At 38.4% G+C, this 26,494-nt stretch overlaps 2 protein-coding genes across 2 annotated transcripts in view; both read right to left on the bottom strand.

The window, feature by feature from the left end:
• LOC123516403 (4'-phosphopantetheine phosphatase-like) overlaps positions 1-26,494 on the bottom strand; it is a 504,510-nt gene that overhangs the window by 434,630 nt on the left and 43,386 nt on the right. Inside the window, exon 4 of the mRNA XM_045275659.1 lies at positions 6,077-6,175. Coding sequence (XP_045131594.1) covers positions 6,077-6,175 — 99 coding nt within the window. The remainder of the gene's footprint in view (positions 1-6,076; positions 6,176-26,494) is intronic.
• Positions 1,872-4,670, bottom strand: LOC123517180. The gene is made up of 2 exons (XM_045277179.1): positions 4,210-4,670; positions 1,872-3,989 (listed from the first exon to the last, which is right to left on the bottom strand). The coding sequence occupies exon 2, from the start codon at positions 3,979-3,981 to the stop codon at positions 2,500-2,502; it is 1,482 nt and encodes a 493-aa protein (XP_045133114.1). The 5' UTR covers positions 3,982-3,989; positions 4,210-4,670; the 3' UTR covers positions 1,872-2,499.

The following is a 26,494-nucleotide window of genomic DNA, read 5'->3' as shown; positions in this document are numbered from 1 at the left end:
GCAGGGCGTTTTGGTGGTAAGTTGAGCTAGGGAAGACAAGTTGCTGCTGACGCTGTTATGTTTTGACTGGGGAGTGAGTGTTGCGCGTGTTGTCCACGAGCAGTGGTGCCGTTTATCCATAGCTGGTAGTGACGTCAAATTTCCGCCGTTTTCTATCGAGGTTAAAAGTGAAGAGAACGGGATAAACTTCTACATGTAACCAGACACTACTGTAACTTGACTATGAATACGGAAATCTATTATCGGTCTTTTCACTCTGGTCTTAGGACTTACCAAACTGTATGGCTCTCCCTCGCTTTATAACAGACTCTTTATTTGTGTGGAATGAATGATTAAGTTTTCTTCAAACGTGTTCCCGGACACAGTTTTCGTTAACATTTAGTAGTAATAATTTGTTTATCTTAATTTTCTTCATCACTGCTCTCGTATCCTAAAGCAAAAAAGCTGAGGAAGATAGTGGTGTAGTGTGTCACTGTGTGATTAATAGTCATCATTTTTTTTTTTTTTCGTCATATATGGATACATCCACGCTTTCCACGGAAATATTATCACTGTCATTTTCTTCATTTTCTTGAGAATCATTTTCTTCATAATTTATATCACTTTCATCGTCACTGGTGGGTACATCGTCCATTTCCATATAATTTTCTTCAGATTCATTTTCTTCATAATTTATATCACTTTCATAGTCACTGATGAGTACATCGTCGCTTTCCATATCACTCGTTTCATCTTCGTCAGGAAAGTCACCTAAACCCAATCCCCATAAAAGGTAAGGACACGGGGCATTACTTGCGTCTTCCAATAGTTGTGAATAATTTCCTTCATTACTTGTTTCATTTTCATCATCCACATTTGCATTTTCGTATTCCTTTTCTTCATCACTATCTAATAAATTTAATGCCCCAAAAAGATGACAAGGATAATAATTGTCGTCGTCACTCATTTTTTCCTTGTTTTTCCAATAACAGTATATATATTTTTAATTATAGCATATGAGTAATTAGCAGAGGACAATTTTTATTTTTTCAGGATACGTTCCCCAGCCTGTACACAACGTCCTCGTTAGATATAAGTAAGACGAAGACTGCGAGAAGTGTTAATTAACTCTTGTGATGAGGCCATGATATCAGCGCTGATACAATGCTTAGGTGTGTCAGCTATCACATTAAAAACTTGCTGGCAAAGCCTTCATCAGTACACTTCCCACATTGTAACTACACTCTTGTCCTTGTTTTTATCCTATCTTCTATCGCTTCTAGACGTATTGGATTTTTGACATTCGGTAGAGAGAGAGAGAGAGAGAGATTGTGTGATCCGTATATGACCATCTATCCATGCGATGCTGAAAGCTTCTTAAGTCAATGACAATGTGTCTCCAGTACTTTTGCTGTAAAGCTAGCATAAAGTAGCAATTATATGCAGGTTTAAAAAAAAATAAGAAAGCAATTATATGTAAATCAAACTTTAAAGGAAATTTTGCCATATCGGAAAATTACCATATATATATATATAAATATGTTACACCCCGTTTGTGAAATTGCCCATTTCATGAAATGGGCAAACCCAATTCATGAAATGAACCTAACCTAACCTAACCTAACCTAATGTAACGTAACCTAACCTAAGCTAACCTAACCTAATTCATGAAATGTGCAATGGAGTGGCCATTTCATGAAATGGTTAGGTTAGGTTAGGTTAGGTTCATTTCATAATTGGGTTTGCCCATTTCATGAAATGGGCAATTTCACAAACAGTGTAACATATATATATATATATATATATATATATATATATATATATATATATATATATATATATATATATATCACAACAAAATACATTAATCTTTCAGAGAAAAAAATCATGATTATTGTGTACAAAGCTATATGTACAGTAAATAAATTTATCACCCACCAACACCAATTACATACATACATACACTTGTATGATTACATTTAGTTCCTAAGACACAATAACATTTCAGAATCAGGCTCAAATGTCCTACAGTCACCTTGCTGATGAGAAATCTCGCTCAAAGCTATTAATGATTTTATAGTGTTCAGATGAAGACAATTTCTCTGTTTTCGCTTAATGAGATTTAGCTTAGAGAATAGTCGTTCAACATCGGCATTAGAGGTTGGAAGCGACAGGACATTAAGCGCGAAGGTAGCAAAGGTACGGTACTGGAAATTTCCCATGGCGTCTTTAAGTGTCATAAGATGAGCATAAAATTGACAAATATCATTGTTTGTATCTTTAACATGGTCTGGAAATTTATAAAACTGAACATTTCTCCACTCGTTGTCAACAACCTGCTTATCATACATGTTGCTGATCCTTGGCAATTCATCCATTAAGTCGCTCATGGATGGCATATTAGCTCTGGTGGTGGGATCCATTACTTGTCTAGGATGCAAACATCGTGTCAGCATCCATAACTTATTATTTAGGTCAAATCTTTTCTTTATTTCCTGGCATAGTACAATGAGAAAAGTCTTACATCTTAACTTGAATCATATCAGTTACCATATCTACATTATTCACATATTTTGGTGTCTGAAACAATGAGTGTAATTTTGCCCCAAGGTAAATTTGGTTAACAGGTTTGTGTAAACTGCCATTTGCTGGGTTGACATTATATAAGGGAACCTTACAAAGTAAATGCTCCTGACAAAAGGTATGTATCAAAAACCGATACAGGCTATATATTTTGTCATGAACCAAGTGAAGCGATGGCCCTTTATTCTGGAAAACTAAGTTAAAATTATTTACATGTGGCAAAATGTAATTCAAGAAATGGAGATAGCAAACTATTGCTTGATCCTCTAGTGCCCCCTTAATGTTTTCGACAGCCAGCAACCTATTATCAAAAACTTTACTATTAAAATACAACTTTAGGGCATTCCACTGCTCCAAAATCCTTGCCACAGCCTCATGTAATGATAACCATCTTGTTACACTAGCATGCAGTATTTTATGCGGTTTTAATTTACAGAAGTCTTGGAATTCCCGAAACTCAGATTTTCTCTTGCCGCTATGTGCAAAGTAATTATATATATTTCTCAGCAATTCTTCGCATGCACGAGGTAAGGTTTTAGCTGCTTCGCTAGCACACAAATGAATGCTGTGGGAGACACATCTAAAAATAGTAATGCCAGTACATTCTTCTCTCAATCTACTGGTGACGCTATTGAAGGTACCCATCATATTTGAAGCACCATCTGATGCGAAACCAGTCAGATTGTCTAAGGGGATATTATGATGTATGAGGCAGTGTTTTATTATGTTAAACAAACCCTGACCAGTTGAACCGTTGGCATCACTATGAACATCTACAATGTCCAACATAGCAATTTTAATGGTGCTTTCATCTTCATCAAAATATTTTGTCATGATCGCCAAAGATTTAATGTCACTACAGTCTGTGATTTCATCAACAATAATACTAAATTTACACCACCTAAGTTTCTCGGCCAAACGTTCAGTGGAGAATTTACCTAGCTTATTAACAATATTCGTGCACTTTGTTCTTTTCATTGACATTTCAGCAGCAATACTTGAATCTGGGAACATTCGTTTGTTTAAGTCTATGAGGTGATCACAAATAAGGAATGGTAAGTTATGCTCCGCTAGGAATACAAACAAAAGTATTGTTGCATAAGCAACACCACTTGTCACACCACCTGTCTCTGGGGAAGGTGCATGATAGTCATGATCTTGAACGTGGAAGTTGTGTTGGGCATTTTGAGATGTGCCTGGTTGAGGACACTGATCAGTATTTCTTGTTTGCCGCCTCTCTTCTAAGCTTGTATGCTGCCTTGATTTACAGTGATGCTTGAGGCAAGTGATTTCTGCTGTCAAATATTTGTGACACGTTCTGCAGTATGCCCTTTTCATATCACCTTCAACTTTCGGCAGCCATGCTTTGAACAAATCATTTGACAGCCAGTTTTCTTGGAAACTATGACGTGGAGCCATGCCGATAACTGTTTGAAAATACTTTCAATTACATCAAAGTACGCTTACTGGATGACATACATGATAAATACATTTCACATAAGGCTACGCTTGCATCCTCACTTCGTTTGCTTTCTTTAAAAGAAATAACAAACAAATTTAAGGGTTACTTAACCATAACTATCTGTACTGTCAGATATACGAAACGATAACGGTAATATATTAGCTGTTACACAGAGTAACACTCACGTGATATAAGATGCAATACGTGTCGATAGTAAGTGTGACACCTCAAAATGCTTCTCGGTGCAGGAACGTGGCGTAAACAAAAGGAAGTCTGGGTCCCCTGAGTAGAATTCCGTAGACAGCCATCACAGTTCACCCACTGTTATAGCCTCTGTTTGTTTAACAGTGACAGATAATGCGTTAAATTTGCAAGTAATACAAGGGTATGAGTTAAGTTAATAATTTTAATAGCATTATTTTTTATTCATTACTTGTTTCATTCATAAAAGCGGCGAAAACAGTACGAGTATTACGGAAATATTTCCGCTGGTCACGTGACTTCCGTAGGGTGACATTTCTATCTGTTTAGCAGACAAATTTCCGTCAAACGGCAGCACTGTCCACGAGAGGCTTGATCTTGATCTTGATCTTTATTATATAGGTGTCACAGGATTTTTCCTGAGGCAGGCCTTAGTACCAGCAGCTCCTGGTGTATTCAAAAGCCTGTCAGCTTGCGTGATATGGTGAGGCTTTCAAATTTGGAAAAAAATTACCAGAATAAAACTTCGTTAAAGCGAGTTTGGTGTTTTTTAAACGAGCAGATGGTAATAAAATGAAACCTTCGTTGTAGCGAAATTTCGTTGTGTGAACCTTCGTTAAACGGGGGTTGCCTGTATCCTTAGATTCAGTATCATTAGCCAACTTCCCTTTTCTTATCATAATTTCCTCCACCGCCACCTGTGATCTCATTCTCACTTTCATTGGTCTCTTACCCCCTTCACTGAATCTTCTCAACCTAATCATTTCCTACACTTCCTGGTCCATCTCCTGTGTGCTGTCCTGGACCTGTTTGATAATTGTTTTTGTCAATTCTCTCTCTTCACACTCTCTCATGAACTTGATTGGATTTTTTTCCTTCAGCTCAAAAATTAAGATACATTTCCTCTTATCCACTGTATCCCACTGTTCATGTGCTATACATAATAAAGAGAATCCCCACACAAGGTACTTGAGTCTTCCATCTGAATCTCGTGCACTTTATATTTCTGCTCGGAATCATGCCCAGTCTGTTCTTCAACTTGCCAAACACTCTTTTATAAATAGAAACTTTCAAAATCTTTCAAACTCCCCTCTTGACTTCTGGCATCAGGCTAAAAACATCTCCAATAACTAATCCCTCCTTGCCTTTCCATCTCTCTTGAGTCTCTTCCCTTCGTGGTGGGGAGTTGACAACCACTACTCAATCACAGGCAACTTTTCAAACCCAGCTGTTGTAGTGACCAATGAATGTGTACTGCAGCCTATTTAGAGAAATGATTACCTTAAACTTTTTGCAATGTACAAGTGAATAATATTTTCTAGAGAAGTGGAGATCTGATTCACTATCATCCTATCATGCTCCAGTAAGTCACCATTGAATAAACAATCATGTGTGAGAATTTTATGTCAATCAGCAAATAGCAAAAGAAGGACACAATTATGAAAATCTTTAGGAGTGAATATCTTGTAAATTTTTTTTTCAAATTTTACACTTCAAATATTTTCACAAAATCAGTATAAACTCTGATGAACTTTTACTTGGTATCATTTCAAATTACCACAAAAATGCAATTTTTGTTGGAATTAAATTTTTCATAAAGTCAATATAAAACAAAAGAAAAGAAAATGAAAAAAAAAATGGGCAGCCAGTTCAACTTGGACTCAAGTCCTTGGGTCAGTCAGAGTCCGACTTATTGCAAAATCCAAGTTATTGGGGTCTGAGTTATTGAGGTTCAACAGTAATGAAAAAAATCACCTCAGTTGAAATGGAATTCGGTAATAACAATAGAACATACATTCATGCACAAATATCAGCATCACGACTACATATGATCATGTATTTTCAACCTACCTGGACTTCCATCACTTTTAGCATGTCCATGATGCATAGCTTTTCCAAAGCTTGATGCTATAGTTCCTCCAGTTAATCCCAAGGCACTATAATCACCTCCTGTTGGGAAAAAAAGGCTATTGAATCAGTAGTTTCTGCTATTTCATTAGATTACAACATAAAATCTTTATCATAATAACAATAACAAGATCATCCTTCTTGACACCATTCTAACATTATTCTACTTGCAATCAAAACATAGATCCCAATCAAGAAATAATGAAAACTATCTTGAAGTATTTCAGAATGGAATTCAATATAAAAAGATATAAAACTATGATGTTCAATAATTACATATAAAGTGTGACAGACTATGTACGTATTGCTATCTTTGTATTCTCAGGGATTACATGACACAGTCCCCCTATGAATAGTAAGCCCATGAAAAACATATCTTTACAATCCTAGAAAATCACTTGACAAATTCTATATGTAAACTGTATCTTAAAAAAAAAAAAAAAAAAAAAGGATTTCTGGGACCTGAAACCAGGATGAGGTGACTATTTTTAGCACACTGATTTGTCAGCTAATGGACAAGAATAAAACTGAAATATAAGCAAAATATGCAGCAATGAACAATCCATGTCTAAAGGCAAAAATAATGAATGGTACGGAGGAATTTCCTGACTTATGCAGGTTTGGAATAACATGAGGTAAAAATCTAATAATTTTTTCATATTATGCTAATTACAGTGGTACTTCGACATACGAATTTAATTCTCCGTGATGATCATATATAAAAAAGAACTTACATCAAATCAATTTTTCCCACAGAAATTAATGAAAATAGAATGAATTTGTTCTAGTAATACGAATTTAACCCCACCCAAAAAAATCTACATGCTTTAAATACCAACAAAATATAGATTTAATATAAGATAAATACAATATTTATTGTACGCAGGATACAAATGTACTATATTGCTCAAAACAATAACTTAATCCAAAAAACTTGGGACACACTGATAGACGTTCGTCACGCAAGACTCGGGGCACGTCGATAGACATTTAGGCGTTTTCAGGCTATATTTTGGCTATTTTCTTCTTTCTTCTTTAATTTGTTTGTGAGCTGGCAACATTCATCAAGAGTAAACATATGCTATACGTCACTGATTCACCAACTCCCGCGATAGATGGTGGGAGCGACAGTGATTTCACGGTGTCCGATTCCGCTACCTCTCTTGCGCGCTTTACTCCTACACCTCAGCCCTCTCGCCATGTTGCAGGGAGACAACTTTTGAATGAGAGTGGTGTCAGAACGAGAGAGAGAGAAAGATACAAGGGGCCCGTTTCCTATTGCTCTAGCTAAGGCCGCTGAACCTGATCGGATGCAAGGCCGTGTACACCGACAATACCACCTCATTCAACCTGTGATATTTTGGTAACCATAGCATCTAGAGACTTCTGGTCTTTTGCTTTGCAAAGAGAAAGAGTTGTTTGTGGGCAAAACACTATTTGTATTCACTCATTTATTGAATTTCCAAGTGTAATCAGTATGTGAATACAGGCTATTTTGTGTGTTTCTCGCCAAACCTGTCGAGTTAGTGCAAGCGAATTGCATGTTAAACATGCATTCGTACTTACCGACGCTGTGACAGAACTTCGTATATTATGTAGTAGGGAGAAGGAATTGGCAAGTTACCCATGCCTTACTATTGGCACGCCACATGAATTGTGTGCTTTAAAGGCCCTGGTATTCTCAGAATGATACACCAACAATGGTTTGACTTTACAGTTACTACTACCATTAGCGCACAGGGTCAAGTCACAGATACGCACACCACGTTCATATTTTGCAATTATCTTGTGTTTCATATCCATTGCGAGACTAAGTTTCTTCTTTTCAGCCTCCTTATTTTTACTTTTGGGATTCATGATCATGAGGTCTTGAGTTCACAAAACTTAAGAAAAAATACACACTGCTGAGGAGCACAGACACATACATGCACAAAGAAAGTCCACATGGTATAAAAAAAAAAAAAAAAAAAAAGGATGAACAACGATACACAACACGAACTGCATGTTTGGGTGGATGCTGATAGCCAAGCAATCACTGTGCCACCTACTGATGGCTATTCGTGTCTAAAAATATCTTCATATTTCAAGGTGTAAGTTATATGAAATTTTTCGTCGTATATAAAAAAAATGTTATGTTGGGGCGTTCATATCTCGAGGTATTGCTGTATTTAGAATAACACAATGACAAGATGCTTTGCTGTTATGGCGAATCTTGAAAGTTATGAGATTCTGCAAGATGTTTGTTTGGGCCACCATACTTGTCATGACAGCTGATCACACCTCAGGGGCATTTCACCTCCACTGTGCTTTAAAGGCCCTGGTATTCTCAGAATGATACACCAACAATGGTTTGACTTTACAGTTACTACTACCATTAGCGCACAGGGTCAAGTCACAGATACGCACACCACGTTCATATTTTGCAATTATCTTGTGTTTCATATCCATTGCGAGACTAAGTTTCTTCTTTTCAGCCTCCTTATTTTTACTTTTGGGATTCATGATCATGAGGTCTTGAGTTCACAAAACTTAAGAAAAATACACACTGCTGAGGAGCACAGACACATACATGCACAAAGAAAGTCCACATGGTATAAAAAAAAAAAAAAAAAAAAAAAAAAAAGGATGAACAACGATACACAACACGAACTGCATGTTTGGGTGGATGCTGATAATAAGCAATCACTGTGCCACCTACTGATGGCTATTCGTGTCTAAAAATATCTTCATATTTCAAGGTGTAAGTTATATGAAATTTTTCGTCGTATATAAAAAAAATGTTATGTTGGGGCGTTCATATCTCGAGGTATTGCTGTATTTAGAATAACACAATGACAAGATGCTTTGCTGTTATGGCGAATCTTGAAAGTTATGAGATTCTGCAAGATGTTTGTTTGGGCCACCATACTTGTCATGACAGCTGATCACACCTCAGGGGCATTTCACCTCCACTGTCCTCCAGGACAGCTAGTGATGCATGATAAACACTGTCAGGAAGATCAGTGTATTTCGTCTTGCTGTCAGTTAGATGTCATTACTATAGCAATGACGATCCTTTGTTTATTCCAGCTGAGAGGTGCAATAAAGCGTTTGATACAAGATACGTGCTGCAGAGACCTCAGGGTGCATTGTTTTCAAACACAGGCCTGAGGTCAGGATTTTGCATTGATTCCAACAGGAAATTTTTTTTGGGCTCACAGTGTACAGTTTACTTCACCAATTGTGTTCATGTGATCTTTACATTACAGGATCCCTTGTTAAACATATCCCTCACATAAATCAGGAAATCCCTGTAATTCTTTAACCATCTTCAATTTTTTTTTTTTTTTCATATTGTTACAATGAGTAATTTAAGTTTCAATCTGTTACTTTATTTATCTATATAGGCTATACATATATGCTTATCATATAGGCTAGCCCAATAATTCTCTGAAGAGTCTTTTTGTAGTATATCTTTGGCTATAATAAAGTGTTTAAAGTGTTTACAGTGTTTAAAGTGTATTTTTTAATGTAAGAGGGAAATCAATCACAGGAAATATAAAATGTGACAAAAAAAAGGAGTCTGGTTAAAGAGTTTGCCAAAAGGAAAGGAAATTTTTTTTGAGAACTCCATCATCATCACTCTCCAGTAGAATTTTTCTCCTCATTCTCTGTCCTTCTCTCATTTCTTTTTTTTCCTTAGCTTTACTTCTCAGTTCTCTCTTTTTTCACTTTCTACCTGATTCATCTCTCCTTTTATCCAAATACTGTTATATCCTGCCTTACCAGCCAGTTTTACTTCTACCTGTGATGTCATTTTAACTTTTAGTGGTCTTTTGGTTCTCTCACTATATTTACAAAGTCTGTATATTTCTTCTATTTCTTTTTCAACTCAGTTCTTCATCTCGAACCATTGAGAAAATTTGCTTTACCATCTCTTTCTTCTTCTCCCTCACAAATTTCACTAGATTCTTTTTTTTTCTTCTAGTCCATGTATAACCATACATTTCTTTTTGTCCACTGTATCTCTCAATAATTTTTCCTTTTCTTTGATCACTTGTATGACTGTGTCCTTTGTTTTCTCCCTTATTTGTTGCTTAACTACTTCAGTAAAATTCACCTTTTCTTCTTGTTCCTTTTTCCAGACCTTCTTCCGTTCCTTTAGTTTTGTTTTGCTTATTTCCTTTCCTGTTTGCACATTAGTGTCTAGCCTTTCTTAAAGTCCTTGTAGTGTTACTCCATAGTTTGCTCGTTTGCCTTTAAGGGTTCTATTTTCCACTTTTATTTCCTCTAGAGTTTTCTTCATGTCATTGTTCATTGTAACTGTACTCTTTAACTCTTTACATCTCTCTCCCAGCTTTAGGTTTTCTGCAATCAGCTGATCTCCCTCTCGACTCTAATGTTTCTATTCATTGTGATAATTTTTCTCATGTTGACTCATTCCTCATTAAATTCAGAAAATTCCCTTCCCTTACTCCAATCTCCCAGCTGTCGTAATCCCAGAAGTGTTTCAATAATCTCACTCCTGGGTCCATTCAGGTTGGCTCCCTTGTTTACATAGACAGCAGGGCTGACTGTTATGTCCATATTCCATACTTCTTGGCCTCAACATATGCAAATTCAATACAACTTTAGAAACAGTGCCACTAACCTAGCCCCCTCTCCCCCTGTAACACATCACCAGGTCAGCTGGGCTTCATTGTCAAGATTTGGCAGTGTAACCCACGCCAGAGCTCTTGTTTTCACACCCACCTTGAATGATCGTCGTCATGCATTTACCTAGTTGTATGTTACAGGTCATAGTGACCTGTAGCCATATCTACATTTATTTAACTTTCAATTAAATTTGTGCACACTTTTTGTTGTTACAATCTCATCACTTAGTCCATTCCAGGTGTCCACTGTCCCATGTGGAAAACTAAATTTCTTAATGATTTTTTTGTGATCTTCTTGGAATGTCCTCTTGTTCATCTATCTTCATCCTCCATCAGTGTTACCAGGTCTTGTCTGTCTATCTTTTCCATACAATTTACTAGCTTATACATCATTATTAGGTCCCCTCTTTCCCATCTACCTTCAAGGTTGGTAATTCCATTTCCTTCAGTCTTTCTTCATAACAAAGATCCCTGATTTCTGGGATCATCTTCATAGCAGCCCTTTGGATTCATTCTAGTTTTTCTATGTCTTTCTGCTTGTATGGTGACCACACCACTATTGCATATTCCAGTCTAGGTCTTATCATAGTGGTTATTATCTTTTTTCATTGTACTCTTATCCATGTAATTGATGTTAGTTAGTGTCTTGTATGTTGAAGCAAATAGTTTATTTAAGTGTCTTTCTAAAGTCAGGGTGTCTTTATAATTACTCCCAGATCTTTCTCTTCACTACTTTTCATTATAATCTTTTCTCTCATATTATATTCCCATGTAGGTCTTCTTTTACTTTTACCCATTTCTATTACATGGCATTTTAATTTTTTTATTTATTTTTTATTTATACCATGTGGGCTTTTCATGGGAATTTATGGGCTAAAGGGGATACTTTTTTAGGGTACCTCTAATCTCAAAGCCCACCCACTAGGAAACCGGTGCCCTGAGTGTGGAAGCCCAACTTACACTCAGACCGTTGACAGGATTTGAACACGTGCGCTTGGAAACCCCTTGGACCCCAAAGCACGCATGGTTCCACTGCACAATGGCGGCTTCCTAGTATTAAACTCTAATTTCCACTTTTGGCTCTAGTTCCAAATTTTCTCATTATCTTTCTGCAATTCCATAGAGTCACTGATGTTCCTCATTACTCTCAAAAGTTTCACATCATCTGCAAACAAATTTATATAGCTAGTCAAACCCTCTTGTATATCACTGACATATGAGGTTCATTCAAAAAGAATCTGACCTTGGTCTATACAGAAAAGAATTATGTACACTTCATAAAATTTATTCAATCACCTTCAAAATACTCTTATTGGGAGTGCACACACTTCTCCCAGCAGTGCTGCCACTGCTAGTAACATCTTTGAAATGCCGAAATTGGAATGTTGTAGAGCTCTGCCGTCATTTTTCTCACAATTTCCTCTCTCGACTCAAAGAGCTTCCCTTTCAAGGTTGTTTTCAGTTTAGGGAACAGCCAGAAGTCACCAGGTGCCATGTCTGAAGAGTAGGGAGGATGCTGAACAAGTGGAATGTTGTTTTTGGCCAGGTAAACTTGGATCAGGTGGACAGAATGAGCAGGTGCATTGTCATCGTGAAGTTGCAAGTTTCACGCCATGCACATTTCCGGTTGTTTTCTTCGCACAGCATCACAAAAGTGTCGCATAACCTTCAGATAATACTCCTTATTAATTGTTTGTCCTGCTGGTGTGTATTCATGATGCACAATATCACTGGAGTAAAAACAAAACATGTTAACATTACCTTGACATTGCTGCGAACCTGTTATGCTTTTTTTCAGTTATGGTGATGTCTGATGCTTCCATTGTGATGATTGAAATTTTGTTTCTGGGTGATACCCATACACCCATGTCTTATCACCAATGATGATAGTCTTCATGAAGTCAAAGGCACTGTTAGTACAGTCAAGTAGGTCTTGTGCAATTTCTAGGCAGAAATGTTTGTGCTGTTCCACCACCAACTTCGGAACAAATTTTGCAGACACTCGTTGCATAGCCAGATCTTCTGTAAAAATTATATGAACTGATCCTGTGCTGTGTAGAAACAAAACAAATTTGATACACATGATTTTCCTTTTCTGAAGCCAATCTGGTTCTCCTTTGAAGATTCCTTCACCTAGAAATTCACACCACTTGGCTTTAATAATTTCTTTATATATCTTACATATAATACTAGTCAATGAAATAGGTCTATAACTCAATGGCTCCATTCGACATCCACTCTTGTATATTGGTACTACCTCTGCCCTCTTCCACTCCACTGGCACTTGTCCCGTTGTAATCGATGTTTTCACGATGTCCAAGATTGGTTTCAGCAACTGCTCTTGACATTCTTTTAACATTCTTTTACCATTCTACCGGACACTCCATCCGGACCCACTGACTTGTTGATGTCCATGCCATTTACAACTTTCTCCATGTCACTCTTTGAGACTATAAAATCCTGCATTTGTTTCTCTTCAGGTAGTATGCTCCCATTGAATCCTGTTTTGTTTGTGAATACTTTACAGACGCAATCTTTCAGCTTTGCAACAATATCAGACACATCTTCATATATGTCATTCCCAACTTTCACTTTTTCAACTATTTCTTTCTTCTGGAATTTACTGTTGATAAATTTGTAAAACATTTTTGGATCCCTTTCACAATTTTCCACTACTTTTTGCTCATGTTCTTTTTGTGCTTTTCACCTCACTACAACATATCTATTTTTTCCAGTTCTATATGCTTTTCTCTCCACTTCTTCATTGATCCTCTTGTACTTTCTCCATACATTTTCTTTCTCACTTTTTGCCTTTTTGCAATTTTCATTGAACCACTGGTTTCTCCTTAGAGTCTTCTTGGTGTGCTTTGGCACAAAGTTCTCCATGGTCTTATTGTATATTTCCATGAATTTGTCATATTTTGATTGAATACTTCTTGGTACATTGTGTACCAGTCCATGTTATCAAAATACCTCCTGAGGTCATTATATCCTGCTCTGGCATAGTTTAAGTGCTCCTCCTTGTATCCATCCCCACTTTCCACTTTCAACCCCACGTCCAAAACAAATCTTCAACAATTCATTGTCACTCTTTCCCAAAGGGCACTCATGTTCTATCCATTGTCCTAGCTGTACTCCTTTTGTAAATATCACATCCAGTCTTGACGGGGTATCTCCCCACTGACCTCTTGTTGGGTGCCTCTCCCACTGGGTCAACAGTCTCATCCCATTCCCCAACGTTCCCCACTTTGAACTCTTCCCATATGACTTCTTTGCAGTTGAAATCGCCAACTATAACAACTCTGTCTTTTATTGCAACTTCGATCTTCATTCTCTTCTCTTCTTTCTTCTTTCTTTCCTGCCAGTTTCTGATATCATCCTCCCTTAATCCGCTCACAATGACCCTCCTCTTTCTTTCAGTAATATTCCTCACGTTGGGCCAGTTCACTCCTTCCTTTCTCTTGTTGTTTGATTATTTTTCTCAGATTAGTGTACACTTCCTCATTATTCTTCTTTGCCACCTCAAAGCTTGAATTAATCAGAGAAATGCAGGCTTGCTTCCTCCATTTTTCACCCACACAGAACTTACTTTCCATCTTTGTAATTCTCTTTCGTAACTCCTCACATTGCTTGCCTAAGATTGCATACTTACTTTACAGATCCATCTTTTCCTTCAACAAACTGCAGTTTTCCTGGTTAGGTTGTACACTTCTTTGCGGAATACATTGTTGTCTTTTAAAACATGATCCAACTTTTCCTCTATGTATATTATGTTCCCAAATATTCTCTCCAAGGCCTCCACTCTTCCTTCCACCCCGATGTTCCTTAATTCGCCTGGTGTATCCAAAATCCATAAAAAGAGCTTCGTTCTGGTGTTCTTTCCCTTTCTATGACCTGCTCCATGTTTGTTTACTTCTATCGTGTGTATTTACCTAGTTGTAGTTTTTACGGGGCCTGGGCTTTATGCTCGTGTGGCCCTGTCTCCATATCTACACTTATCCAATCTTACTTTAAAAGTGTGCACACTCGTTGCAGACACTACTTCTTCATCTAAACTGTTCCACGTCTCAATACATCTCTCGGAAACTATATTTTTATATCTCTCAGACATCTTCCCTTTCTCAGCTTCTTACTATGCGATCTTGTGCTTCGGGTGTTATATTCTTCTCTCAGGATCAGTTTCTCATTATCCACTTGGTCCATTCCGTTGATCAATTTATAGACTTGTATTTCAAGCTTGGTTACTTTAATCTCTTTCATATAGACTCACTCTCTATTACCCTGTGGCCTTTCAAATTTGGATTCCTTAGTAAAGACCTCCTGAAATTTACTACACATAAGGAAATTGGAGAGACTACAAAAAATGGCTACAAGAATGTTTCCAGAATTTGAAGGGATGACATATGAGGAGAGACTAAAAGCTATGGATCTACCAACCCTGGAACAGTGGAGGGAGAGAGGGGATCTGATACAAGTTTATAAATTGATTAACGGAATGGGTGAAGTGGATAATGAGAAACTAATCCTGAGAGAAGAATATGACATTAGAAGCACAAGATTGCATAGTAAGAAACTGAGGAAGGGAAGATGTCTGAGAGATGTTAAAAAATATAGTTTCCCACAAAGATGTGTTGAGACTTGGAACAGTTTGAGTGAGGAAGTGGTGTCAGCAATGAGTGTGCATAGTTTTAAAAAGAAATTGAATAAGTGTAGATATGGAGACGGGACCACACGAGCATAAAGCCCAGGCCCTGTAAAACTACAACTAGATAAACACAACTAGTATTTTTTTTTTTTTTTTACATTACAAGGGCACTGGCCAAGGGAAAACAGTGTTGGAAAAAAAAATCCGCTGGTTGCCAGGCCCTGTTGAGAGGAAAGTAGGAGAAAGAAAAACAAAAAATCTAAAAGGAGGGTCCAGTTAACGTAAGAGGTGTCTTGACACTCCTCTTTTGAAAGAGTTTAAGTCATAGGCAGGTGGAAATACAGACACAGGTAGAGAGTTCCAGAGTTTACCAGTGTAGGGAATGAAGGAGTGAAGATACTGGTTAACTCTTGCATTAGGAAGATGGACAGAATAGGGATGAGAAGAAGTAGAGAGTCTTGTGCAGCGAGGCCGCAGGAGGGGAAGGCAAGCAGTTAGCAAGTTCAGAAGAGCAGACAGCATGAAAACAGCGGTAGAAGACAGATAAAGATGCAACATTGCGGCGGTGACTTAAAGAATCAAGACAGTCAGTTAGAGGAGAAGAGTTGATAAGACGAAAAGCTTTAGATTCCACCTTGTTTAGTAAAGCTGTGTGTGTGGATCCCCCCCAGACATGAGAGCCATACTCCATACACGGGCGGATGAGGCCCTTGTACATAGCAAGCAGCTGGGAGGAGAGAAAATGGACGAAGACGCCACAGGACACCTAACTTCTTGGAAGCTGATTTAGCAAGAGTAGAGATGTGAAATTTCCAGTTTAGATTTTTAGTGAAGGATAGACCGAGTGTGTTTAATGTAGAGGAGAGGGGAAGTTGAGTGTTATTGAAGAAGAGAGGATAGTTGTCTGGAAGGTTATGTCGAGTAGATAGTTGTAGAAATTGAGTTTTTGAGGCATTGAACAAAACCAGGTTTTCTCTGCCCCAATCAGAAACAAGTGAAAGATCAGAAGTTAGGCGTCCTATAGCATCTCGCCTTGAGTCATTTAATTGTTGTTGGGTTGGGCGTCTGTTGAACGCTGTTGAATAATGCAAGGTGGTATCATCAGCATAGGAGTGGATAGGGCATTGAGTCAGATTTAGGAGATCATTGATGAATAATAGAAAGAGAGTGGGTGATAGGACAGAACCCTGTGGAACACCACTGTTGATAGTTTTAGGGAAGAACAGTGACCGTCTACTACAGCAGCAATAGAACGATCGGAAAGGAAACTGGAGATGAAGGTACAGAGAGAAGGATAGAATCCGTAGGAGGGTAGTTTAGAAATTAAAGATTTGTGCCAGACTCTATCGAAGGCTTTCGATATGTCAAGGCCGACAGCAAAGGTTTCACCGAAGTCCCTAAAAGAGGATGACCAAGATTCAGTTAGGAAAGTAAGAAGATCACCAGTAGATCTGCCTTTACGGAAACCATACTGGCAATCAGAGAGAAGGTTGTGAGCTGATAGATGCCTCATTATCTTCCTATTAAGGATAGACTCAAAGGCTTTAGAAAGGCAGGAAATCAAAGCTATAGGGCGGTAGTTAGAAGGATTGGAGTGGTCACCTTTTTTAGGGACAGGTTGAATGTGAGCAAACTTCCAGCAAGAAGGATAAATAGAAGTAGAGAGACACAGATGAAAGAGTTTGACCAGGCAGTGAGCGAGTTCGGAAGCACAGTTTTTGAGAACAACAGGAGGGACTCCATCCGGACCGTAAGCCTTCCGAGAATCAAGGCCAGAGAGGGCCAGGAAAACGTCTTTATAAAGAATTTTAATTTTAGGGATGAAGTAGTCAGAGGGTGGAGGAGTAGGAGGAATATGCCCAGAATCATCCAAAGTTGAGTTGGTAGCAAAGGTTTGAGCGAAGAGTTCAGCTTTAGAAAAGAAGAGACAGCTGTAGAGCCATCTGGATGAAGTAAAGGAGGAAAGACGAAGAAGTAAAGTTGTTAGAGATATTATTGGCTAGATGCCAGAAATCTCGAGAGGAGTTAGAATTGGAAAGACTTTGACATTTTCTATTGATGAAAGAGTTTTAGTAAGTTGGAGAATAGATTTGGCATGATTACGGGCAGAAATATATAGGGCATGAGTTTCAGCAGTTGGATGGCTACGGAACCGTTTGTGAGCCGCCTCTCTATCATTGACAGCACGAGAACAAGCAGAGTTAAACCAAGGCTTTTTAGCTTTAGGGTTAGAGAAAGTATGAGGAATGTATAGCTCCATGCCAGAGATAATCACCTCTGTTATGCGCTCGGCACAAAGAGAAGGATCTCTGACATGAAAACAATAATCATCCCAAGGAAATCAGAATAGTACTGCCTTAGTTCCTCCCACTTAGCAGAGTTAAAATGCCAGAAGCACCTCCGCTTAGGCGGGTCCTGAGGCTGCACTGGAGTGATAGAACAGGTAGCGGAAATTAGATTGTGGTCGGAGGAGCCCAACGGAGAGGAAAGTTTAACAGAGTAAGCAGAAGGGTTGGAGGTTAGGAAAAGATCAAGAATGTTGGGCGTGTCTCCAAGGCGGTCAGGAATACGGGTAGGGAACTGCACTAGCTGCTCTAGGTCATGAAGGATAGCAAAGTTGAAGGTTTGTTCACCAGGTTGGTCAGTGAAAGAAGATGAAAGCCAAAGCTGGTGGTGAACATTGAAATCCCTAAAATGGAGATCTCAGCAAAAGGAAAGTGAGATAAGATGTGCTCCACCTTGGAAGTCAAATAGTCAAAGAATTTTACATAGTCAGAGGAATTAGGTGAGAGGTATACAGCACAGATGAATTTAGTTAGAGAGTGACATTGAAGTCTTAGCCAGATGGTAGAAAATTCTGAAGATTCAAGATTGTGGGCACGAGAGCAAGTGGTGTCGTTACGCACGTATGCGCAACATCCAGCTTTGGATTGAAAATGAGGATAGAGCAAGTAGGAGGGAACAGAAAAGGGGCTGCTGTCAGTAGTCACAGACAACTGTGTTTCGGTTAGGAAGAGAAGATGAGGTTTAGTAGAGGAGAGGTGGTGTTCCACAGATTGAAAATTAGAACGGATGATACGAAACTGTGCAGAGTTATAAAGCAAAAGGAGGATTGTGAAATACTGCAAGAAGACCTAAATAAGATCTGGGAATGAAGTAAGAAGTGGGAAATGGAAATCAATGTGAACAAAAGCCATGTCATGGAAATGGGAAAGAGTGAAAGACGACCTGTGGGAATCTATAAGATGGGAGATGGAGTAGAACTGGAGAAAGTCAAAAAGGAAAAGGACTTAGGAGTGACGATGGAATAAAACAATCAACCAGTAAGCCATATTGATAAATTTTTAGAGAAACATATAATTTGCTAAGGAATATTGGAGTAGCATTTCACTACATGGACAAAGAAATGATGAAGAAATTGATAAGTACTATAATAAGACCCAGATTGGAATATGCAGGAGTAGTGTGGACCCCTCATAAAAAGAAACACATAAGGAAATTGGAGAGGCTACAAAAAATAGCTACAAGAATGGTTCCAGAATTTGAAGGGATGACATATGAGGAGACACTAAAGGCTATGGATCTACCAACTCTGGAACAAAGAAGGGAGAGAGGAGACCTGATACAAGTTTATAAATTGATCAACGGAATGGACCAAGTGGATAATGAGAAACTGATCCTGAGAGAAGAATATGACATCCGAAGCACAAGATTGCATAGTAAAAAGCTGAGAAAAGGAAGATGTCTGAGAGATATTAAAAAATATAGTTTCCCGCAGAGATGTATTGAGACGTGGAACAGTTTAAATGAAGAAGTAGTGTCTGCAACGAGTGTGCATACTTTTAACCCTTAACTTCCGGCGGTCGTATATAAACGTTTGCGTCAGAACGTCCAGTGACGGATTCGTCCCAGTAATCAAGATTTTTCCGGCGTAATTTTAAGTCTCGCGCTCTCTTGAGGCGGATGGTGAGTAGAAGTATCTGGCATCTTTTACCACACAAGTGTTTCCACAAGAGCTCCTAATTTTAGAGGTAACTGAACTGTTTTCCCGTTTATGGGCGACACTTGGCAACTCCGTGACGCTGGGTAGAAAGGTCAGTGATAACAGCGAAGGATCGGGTCAGATTGTAAATCACCATGGAGCAAGGCAGAACCCTTTTACTTAGCAGTGGTTCTGAGCTAGAAGAAAGTGACAGTGAATATATAGAAGAAGAAACTGGGGAAAGTGAAGAGACTAGTAGTGAGGACACGGATGTAGAGCATCATTCACCTGCTTTCTCAGGAGAACAGACAGAGAGACAGAGACTCTTACACAGTATAAGTGACAGTGAAGGCAATAATGATGAAGAACAGACTCAGATAATGTGTCAAGGACACAGAGTGTTTCTAGGAGACGAGGCATGCGCGTGCTCCTCGCGTTCTGGGAGACGATCAAGGGGCGTGGCAGAGGTGGCGCGAGACCCCGACCTGTCTTTCAATGGAGGGAATTCAATGATGATTTTTCCCAGTTATGCCTGATTTATCTGTGTCTCCTGGCATAACAGCTGAATTCCCTCCTGTGCAACACAATTGTGACTATTTCATGGCGTTTCTCAGTGATGCTTTCTTGGACCATATAGTGAGTGAGAGCAACACTTTTCATGATGAAGAAACAGCAGATGATGATGATGTGCCCCATAGCTCTCACGAGAAAGAGTGGAAAACATCACAAGAAATGAACTCCTGACGTTCATAGCCGTCACGCTTCTTATGAGTCATTCGAGAAAAGCTTTGAGGCATGATTATTGGAAGAAGAGTGATCTGCTGTACATGCCAATCTTTGCACGGTACATAACAAGGGACAGATATGACAACATATTGAAATACCTTCACTTCTGCAATGTTAAAACTGATGATCCACTCTGGAAAATTAGGCCTGTCATACAGTCTCTCGTAAATAAATTCAAGTCCTTTTCAAGCCATTTCAAAACCTAGTGATAGATGAGTCACTTATGCTTTTCAAGGGAAGACTCATTTTCAAGCAATATATACCATCAAAGCGACATCGCTTTGGTGTGAAAATATCATATCATATGTGATTGTGAAACACACACACACACACACACACACACACACACACACACACACACACACACGTGTCTCAGAAATCAGTGATATATGACACACACACACACACACACACACACACACACACACACACACACACACACACACGTGTCTCAGAAATCAGTGATAATATGTCCTTCCTTCCTCTCTCTCTCTCTCTCTCTCTCTCTCTCTCTCTCTCTCTCTCACACACAGAGAGAGAGAGAGAGAGAGAGAGAGAGAGCGCGTCGCTCTCGGGCTGTTTCCTCTTGACTGGTCACACCGCGTTCGGAGGAGGAAACTTTGATAAGGCAATAACTAAACTCTCAGACGTCATATCGAGCTGGAAAGTACATCATTGTATTCAGAATAACACAGAGAAAATAATTATCAGTATTCAAACTGTGTTCTGACAATTTTAGGTGTACCATTTTTCCCGTCATTAGACAGGAAAAATATTTTAATCCCGGAAGTTAAGGGTTAAAGTAAACATGGCAACGCTGTAAACAGGAGCGGTCAGGTACCTGACCACACCCTGACCGTTAATTTAGGATGGTACTACTATATCCACGACGGTATCTAGTCAACAAGTGAAGTGGTAGGATGCTGTGAGTGTGAGTCTGTGAGATGCTGTGCTGCCGTAACTGTCGTACGCGATGCTGGGCGCCGCCACAGCTATATGCTCTGCCAAATAATGAATGAAATACCGCGGTATTTCATTAGTAATTCACTATCACTCACTGCCACGGAGTCCAGGTTATCCTCATGGCATGAGCGTAAATGAATACTAAGATATGATATCCATTTTAGCAGGCAATAGAGGAGTGAAAACAAATGTAATATCGTGGTGAAAGAAAACACGCCAAGCTAAAAAGGTCACAAGAAGAAGAAGAAGCAGCCAAGTCGCCGGAGTCTCAGCCGTCTGTGGCCGATCTCATCATCTCTGCTTTATTTTTTGGTATTACATGTAAGATTTCATTTTATGCATTACAAAACAATCCTTTCTTGGGAGCAAGATTTGTAAAAAGCTAATAGAAATGTTGTTTTATGAACATATATGCATATATAAGACAGTAACATAGGACCAGCTGGAGATTCAAATGGAGACCAAATCAGGCAATTGCAAGTCAAAGTCGTGCTCGGCGAAATGTGGTATATTTTACCAATTTGTGTATATGCGAGATTTGTGTTTGGCGAGGTATGACAGTATATATACAGGCAACCCCCGTTTAACGAAGGGGTTACGTTCCTAAAAAACACTTCATTAAGCGAAACTTCGTTAAGCGAACCGATTATAACAAGTTTAACCCCTGATTTGAACTTCCACTGAGAGTAAGCAAAGCGAGAGTGCATCATAGTATGGTGAAAGGTTTAATGAAAGTAAAAATTATGAAGTTTAACATTTAGGCAGTTAAAATTAATTTAAGTCATTATAATGTACACTAATGTATGTATGTACGTAGCTTTATAATGTTGATGATCTTAAATTTACATATATATATATATATATATATATATATATATATATATATATATATATATATATATATATATATATATAGGCAACCCCCGTTTAACGAAGGTTCACACAACGAAATTTCGCTACAACGAAGGTTTAATTTTACAAACCATCTGCTCGTTTAACGAACACCAAATTCGCTTTAACGAAGTTTTATCCAGGTAATTTTTTCCAAGTTTGAAAGCCCCACCGTATCATGCAAGCTGACAGGCTTTTCAATATACCAGAAGCTGCTGGTACTAAGGCCTGCCTCAGGAGAAATCCTGAGACACCTGTAGAAGATCAAGATCAAGGCTATCTTGGACAACACAGGTGCTGCCGATACAAAAGCCTGACTCTGAAGAAATTATGTGTCACCTGTAGCATTAAGATCAAGATCAAGATGACACGCACCACTCACTCCCCAGTCAAAATATAACAGGTGTGGGACTGAGTGACTGGAGGAATAGGATTGAGCAAAAGAGTACCTTGGTATGGTATAGAGAGAAAGAGGCCCCAATGTATGAAAAGTGGTATGATGGAAGCCTGGGTGGGGATCTTCTCTTCAGAGCTATGGCACAGTGCATGGATGTGAATGCAAGGAATTATAGATGGTCTGAGTCCCGCAGCAAAGTGTGCCAGATGTGTGACATGGGAGAGGATGAGACGGTGGAGCATGTGGAGCTGGAGTGTGTGAAGTATGCCAGAGACAGGTATGAGATGATGCAAGTGGTGCTGAGGGACCTGGGGCATGACAGAGTGGAGATGACAGGAAGGGAATGGATGGTGGTGCTGCTGGGACTCTGTGGGAAGACGAATGGAAGGATGATTGAGGCTGTGAAAAAGTTCCTGGAGAGAATGTGGCGTGTTAGATGCAGGAACTAGTGGTGTGAAAGATGATGATTGTCCTCTTTGTTGTTTGTGTTTTTCATATTTTCCTTACAGGCGCTGCCAATACAAAGGCCTGAGGCATAAGAAATTCTTGCGTCACCTGTAGCATCAAGATCAAGTGTGTGTATTTACCTAGTTGTATTTACCTAGTTGTAGTTTTACAGGGCCTGGGCTTTATGCTCGTGTGGCCCGTCTCCATATCTACACTTATCCAATCTTACTTTAAAAGTGTGCACACTCTTTGCAGACACTACTTCTTCATCTAAACTGTTCCACGTCTCAATACATCTCTGCGGAAACTATATTTTTAATATCTCTCAGACATCTTCCTTTCTCAGCTTTTTACTATGCGATCTTGTGCTTGGATGTCATATTCTTCTCTCAGGATCAGTTTCTCATTATCCACTTGGTCCATTCCGTTGATCAATTTATAGACTTGTATCAGGTCTCCTCTCTCCTTCTTTGTTCCAAGGTTGGTAGATCCATAGCCTTTAGTCTCTCCTCATATGTCATCCCTTCAAGTTCTGGGACCATTCTTGTAGCCATTTTTGTAGCCTCTCCAATTTTCTTATGTGTTTCTTTTTATGAGGGGTCCACACTACTCCTGCATATTCCAATCTGGGTCTTATTATAGTATTTATCAATTTCTTCATCATTTCTTTGTCCATGTAGTGAAATGCTACTCCAATATTCCTCAGCAAATTATATGTTTCTCTAAAATTCTATCAATATGGCTTACTGGTTGATTGTTTTCTTCCATCGTCACTCCTAAGTCCTTTTCCTTTTGACTTTCTCCAGTTCTACTCCATCTCCCATCTTATAGATTCCCACAGGTCGTCTTTCACTCTTTCCCATTTCCATGACATGGCTTTTGTTCACATTGAATTCCATTTCCACTTCTTACTCCATTCCCAGATCTTATTTAGGTCTTCTTGCAGTATTTCACAATCCTCCTTTTGCTTTATAACTCTGCACAGTTTCGTATCATCCATAAACAAATTTATGTAGCTGTTCACTCCTTCTGGCATGTCGTTAATATAAATGAGGAAAAGTATTGGTGCCAATACTGACCCCTGTGGCACTCCGCTTTCTACTGCTCTCCACTTGGACTTCATATCTTTAACTACCGTCCTTATTTCTCTCCCCTCAAATAATTTTCTATCCATCTCAATGTGCTTCCTTTTAAGCCACCCTTCTCCTCTAACTTCCACAGTAATCTTGCATGTGGCACTTTGTCAAACGCCTTTTTAAATCCAAATAGATGCAGTCAACCCATCCTCTCTCTCTTGTACTCTATCAACTATTCTAGAATAGAAACTCAATAAATTAGTTACACAAGACCGTCCTTTTCTAAAACCAAATTGGCTATTTGATATTAATTTGTTGTCTTCAAGGAACTCGATCCATTGTTTCTTTATTATTCTTTCACACATCTTGCATATTACACTAGTTAGTGATACCGGTCTGTAATTTAAAGGTTCTTCTTTCCTTCCACTCTTATATATGGGAACCACCTCAGCTCTTTTCCATTCTACTGGCACTGTTCCATTTTCTATTGAGCATTTTATGATGTTGTATATAGGACTTGCTAGTTCTTCCCTACATTCTTTCAGTATTCTGCCTGAGACTTCATCCGGTCCCATTGCCTTCTCTTCATCCAGTTCCTTCATTAACTCTTTTATTTCAAGCTTGGTTACTTTAATCTCTTTCATATAGATTGTCTCTCTATTACCCTGTGGCCTCTCAAATTTGGATTCTTTAGTAAAGACCTCCTGGAATTTTTATTTAATAGTTCTGCCATACTTTTGGGTCTTCCACCATCCCGTTCTCTCCTTTTAACCTTTCTATTGTTTCTTTTTGCCTAATTTTTCCATTTATGAATCTATAGAACAATTTTGGTTGCTCCTTACATTTTTCGACAATATCTTTTCAAGTTCTTTTCCTCTTCCTTCCTCACCTTAACATATTCATTTCTCGCTGCCTTGAAGTTTTCCTTGTTTGTTGGATTCTATTTCTCCTCCACCTTTTCCATGCTCCATCTCTTTTCTCCTTTGCCCTAGCACACCTTGCATTAAACCAATCTTTCTTTCCTTCTTCTTTTGGTCTATATTTTGGGACATATTCCTGACTCCTGTTTTGTATATTTCCAAAAATAAGTTATATTTGTCTTGCATTGTCTCTGAGTTTTCCATCTCCTCCCAGTCTACGTTTTAAAATAGTTCTTGAGATTCTCAATATCAGCCTTTCTGTAATTTAATCGGTCTCCTTTGTATGAATCGTCTCTATCTTCCTTTCCTTCTTCTATATCTATTTCTAATATTGCATGGTCACTCTTTCCCAATGGGCACTTATATCTTATATCATCATTCATTTGTATACCCTTGTAAAAACTAGGTCCAATCTCGCTCGTCGTTTCCTCTGAATCTTGTGCATTCCTTTACTCTCTGGTCCATCATATTGTCTATCATTAGGTTCAAGAATCTTTCTCCCAGGCTTCTTCCCCATACCACTTTCATAATTTTCCCAGTCCACTTCTTTACAGTTGAAATCTCCTACTAATATCACTTTTCTCCTTTCTTTAACGATTCTCATTAGACTCCTTATTGTGTCATCTATCATGTCTTTATATTCTTGATTGGTCCATGAATTTGTTTTGGTGGCACATATGTTACAATGATTGTTAACTCTTTTTATTAATATGCATCTTAATATACAATACTTCTGCTTTTCCTTCCCACATTCCACTTGGTTTATCACTATCTCCTTCCTTAACATTATCATGACTCCTCCTCCTCCTTTACCCACTCTGTCTCTTCTCCATACATTATACCTATTATCCAAGACTATTTTGATTGCCTCATTTAGTTTTGTTTCAGCCAGGCATACAATATCTGGATTTTCTTTCCTTATGTAATCTCTTAATTCTAATTTACTTGATAAAACCCGTCTATGTTCGTATACATCATTTTTAGTCTTTTGCCTTTATCATTTTAGTTAAACTTGTTCCACTTTTTCTCTTCCTTCTCGTTTATATACCATTTCCTTATCCTGTCTCCTAGAATTCTCCAAAAAAATGCCTTCTTCTCCTCTTCTGACCTTTCATTATTCTTTTCCCTTACTGCTGCTGCCAGTTCATTGTATCTCTTCCTTTCTTCCTCATTTCTATTTTTCTTTATATAGATATCCTTGCAGCCTTCTGTTTCTCTAAGTTTTGTTGTTCTATATAATATTTCTTCTGTTGCTGCTTGTGATTTTAGTAGTATTTTAATTGGTCTCGTTTTCCTTCTTGATATGGTCCCATTCTGTTTATTTCTTCTACTTCCTCTTCCAAGTTCTGCCTATCTTCGTCATTAAGATTCTTCAGTAGGTCTTTGACTGATTTCATTTCTTCTTTTCTCTTTTGGTCTATATTTTATATTTTTTCTTTTATTCCAAATACGACTACACTCTTCTTTTTTCTGCAATTTCTCTAACTAGATTTTCTTTTGTCTTGAGGACTCCTATCATTTTGTTTGTCATATTTTCTTCTTTTTCTTTAAGTTGTTCTTGAATCACCTCCTGAAAATCAGCCTTATCTTTCTTATCTTGGACTCTCCATGCTTGTACTT

This window comes from Portunus trituberculatus, chromosome 41 (genome assembly GCF_017591435.1).
Source record: "Portunus trituberculatus isolate SZX2019 chromosome 41, ASM1759143v1, whole genome shotgun sequence".
Taxonomy (NCBI): domain Eukaryota; kingdom Metazoa; phylum Arthropoda; class Malacostraca; order Decapoda; family Portunidae; genus Portunus; species Portunus trituberculatus.
Note: the sequence above shows the minus strand (reverse complement) of the source record. Positions and strands in the feature narration are given on the sequence as shown.

Coding starts and splice junctions, on each gene's coding strand:
- LOC123517180 (XM_045277179.1), bottom strand. CDS start 3,981: ATGGCTCCACGTCATAGTTTCCAAGAAAACTGGCTGTCAAATGATTTG.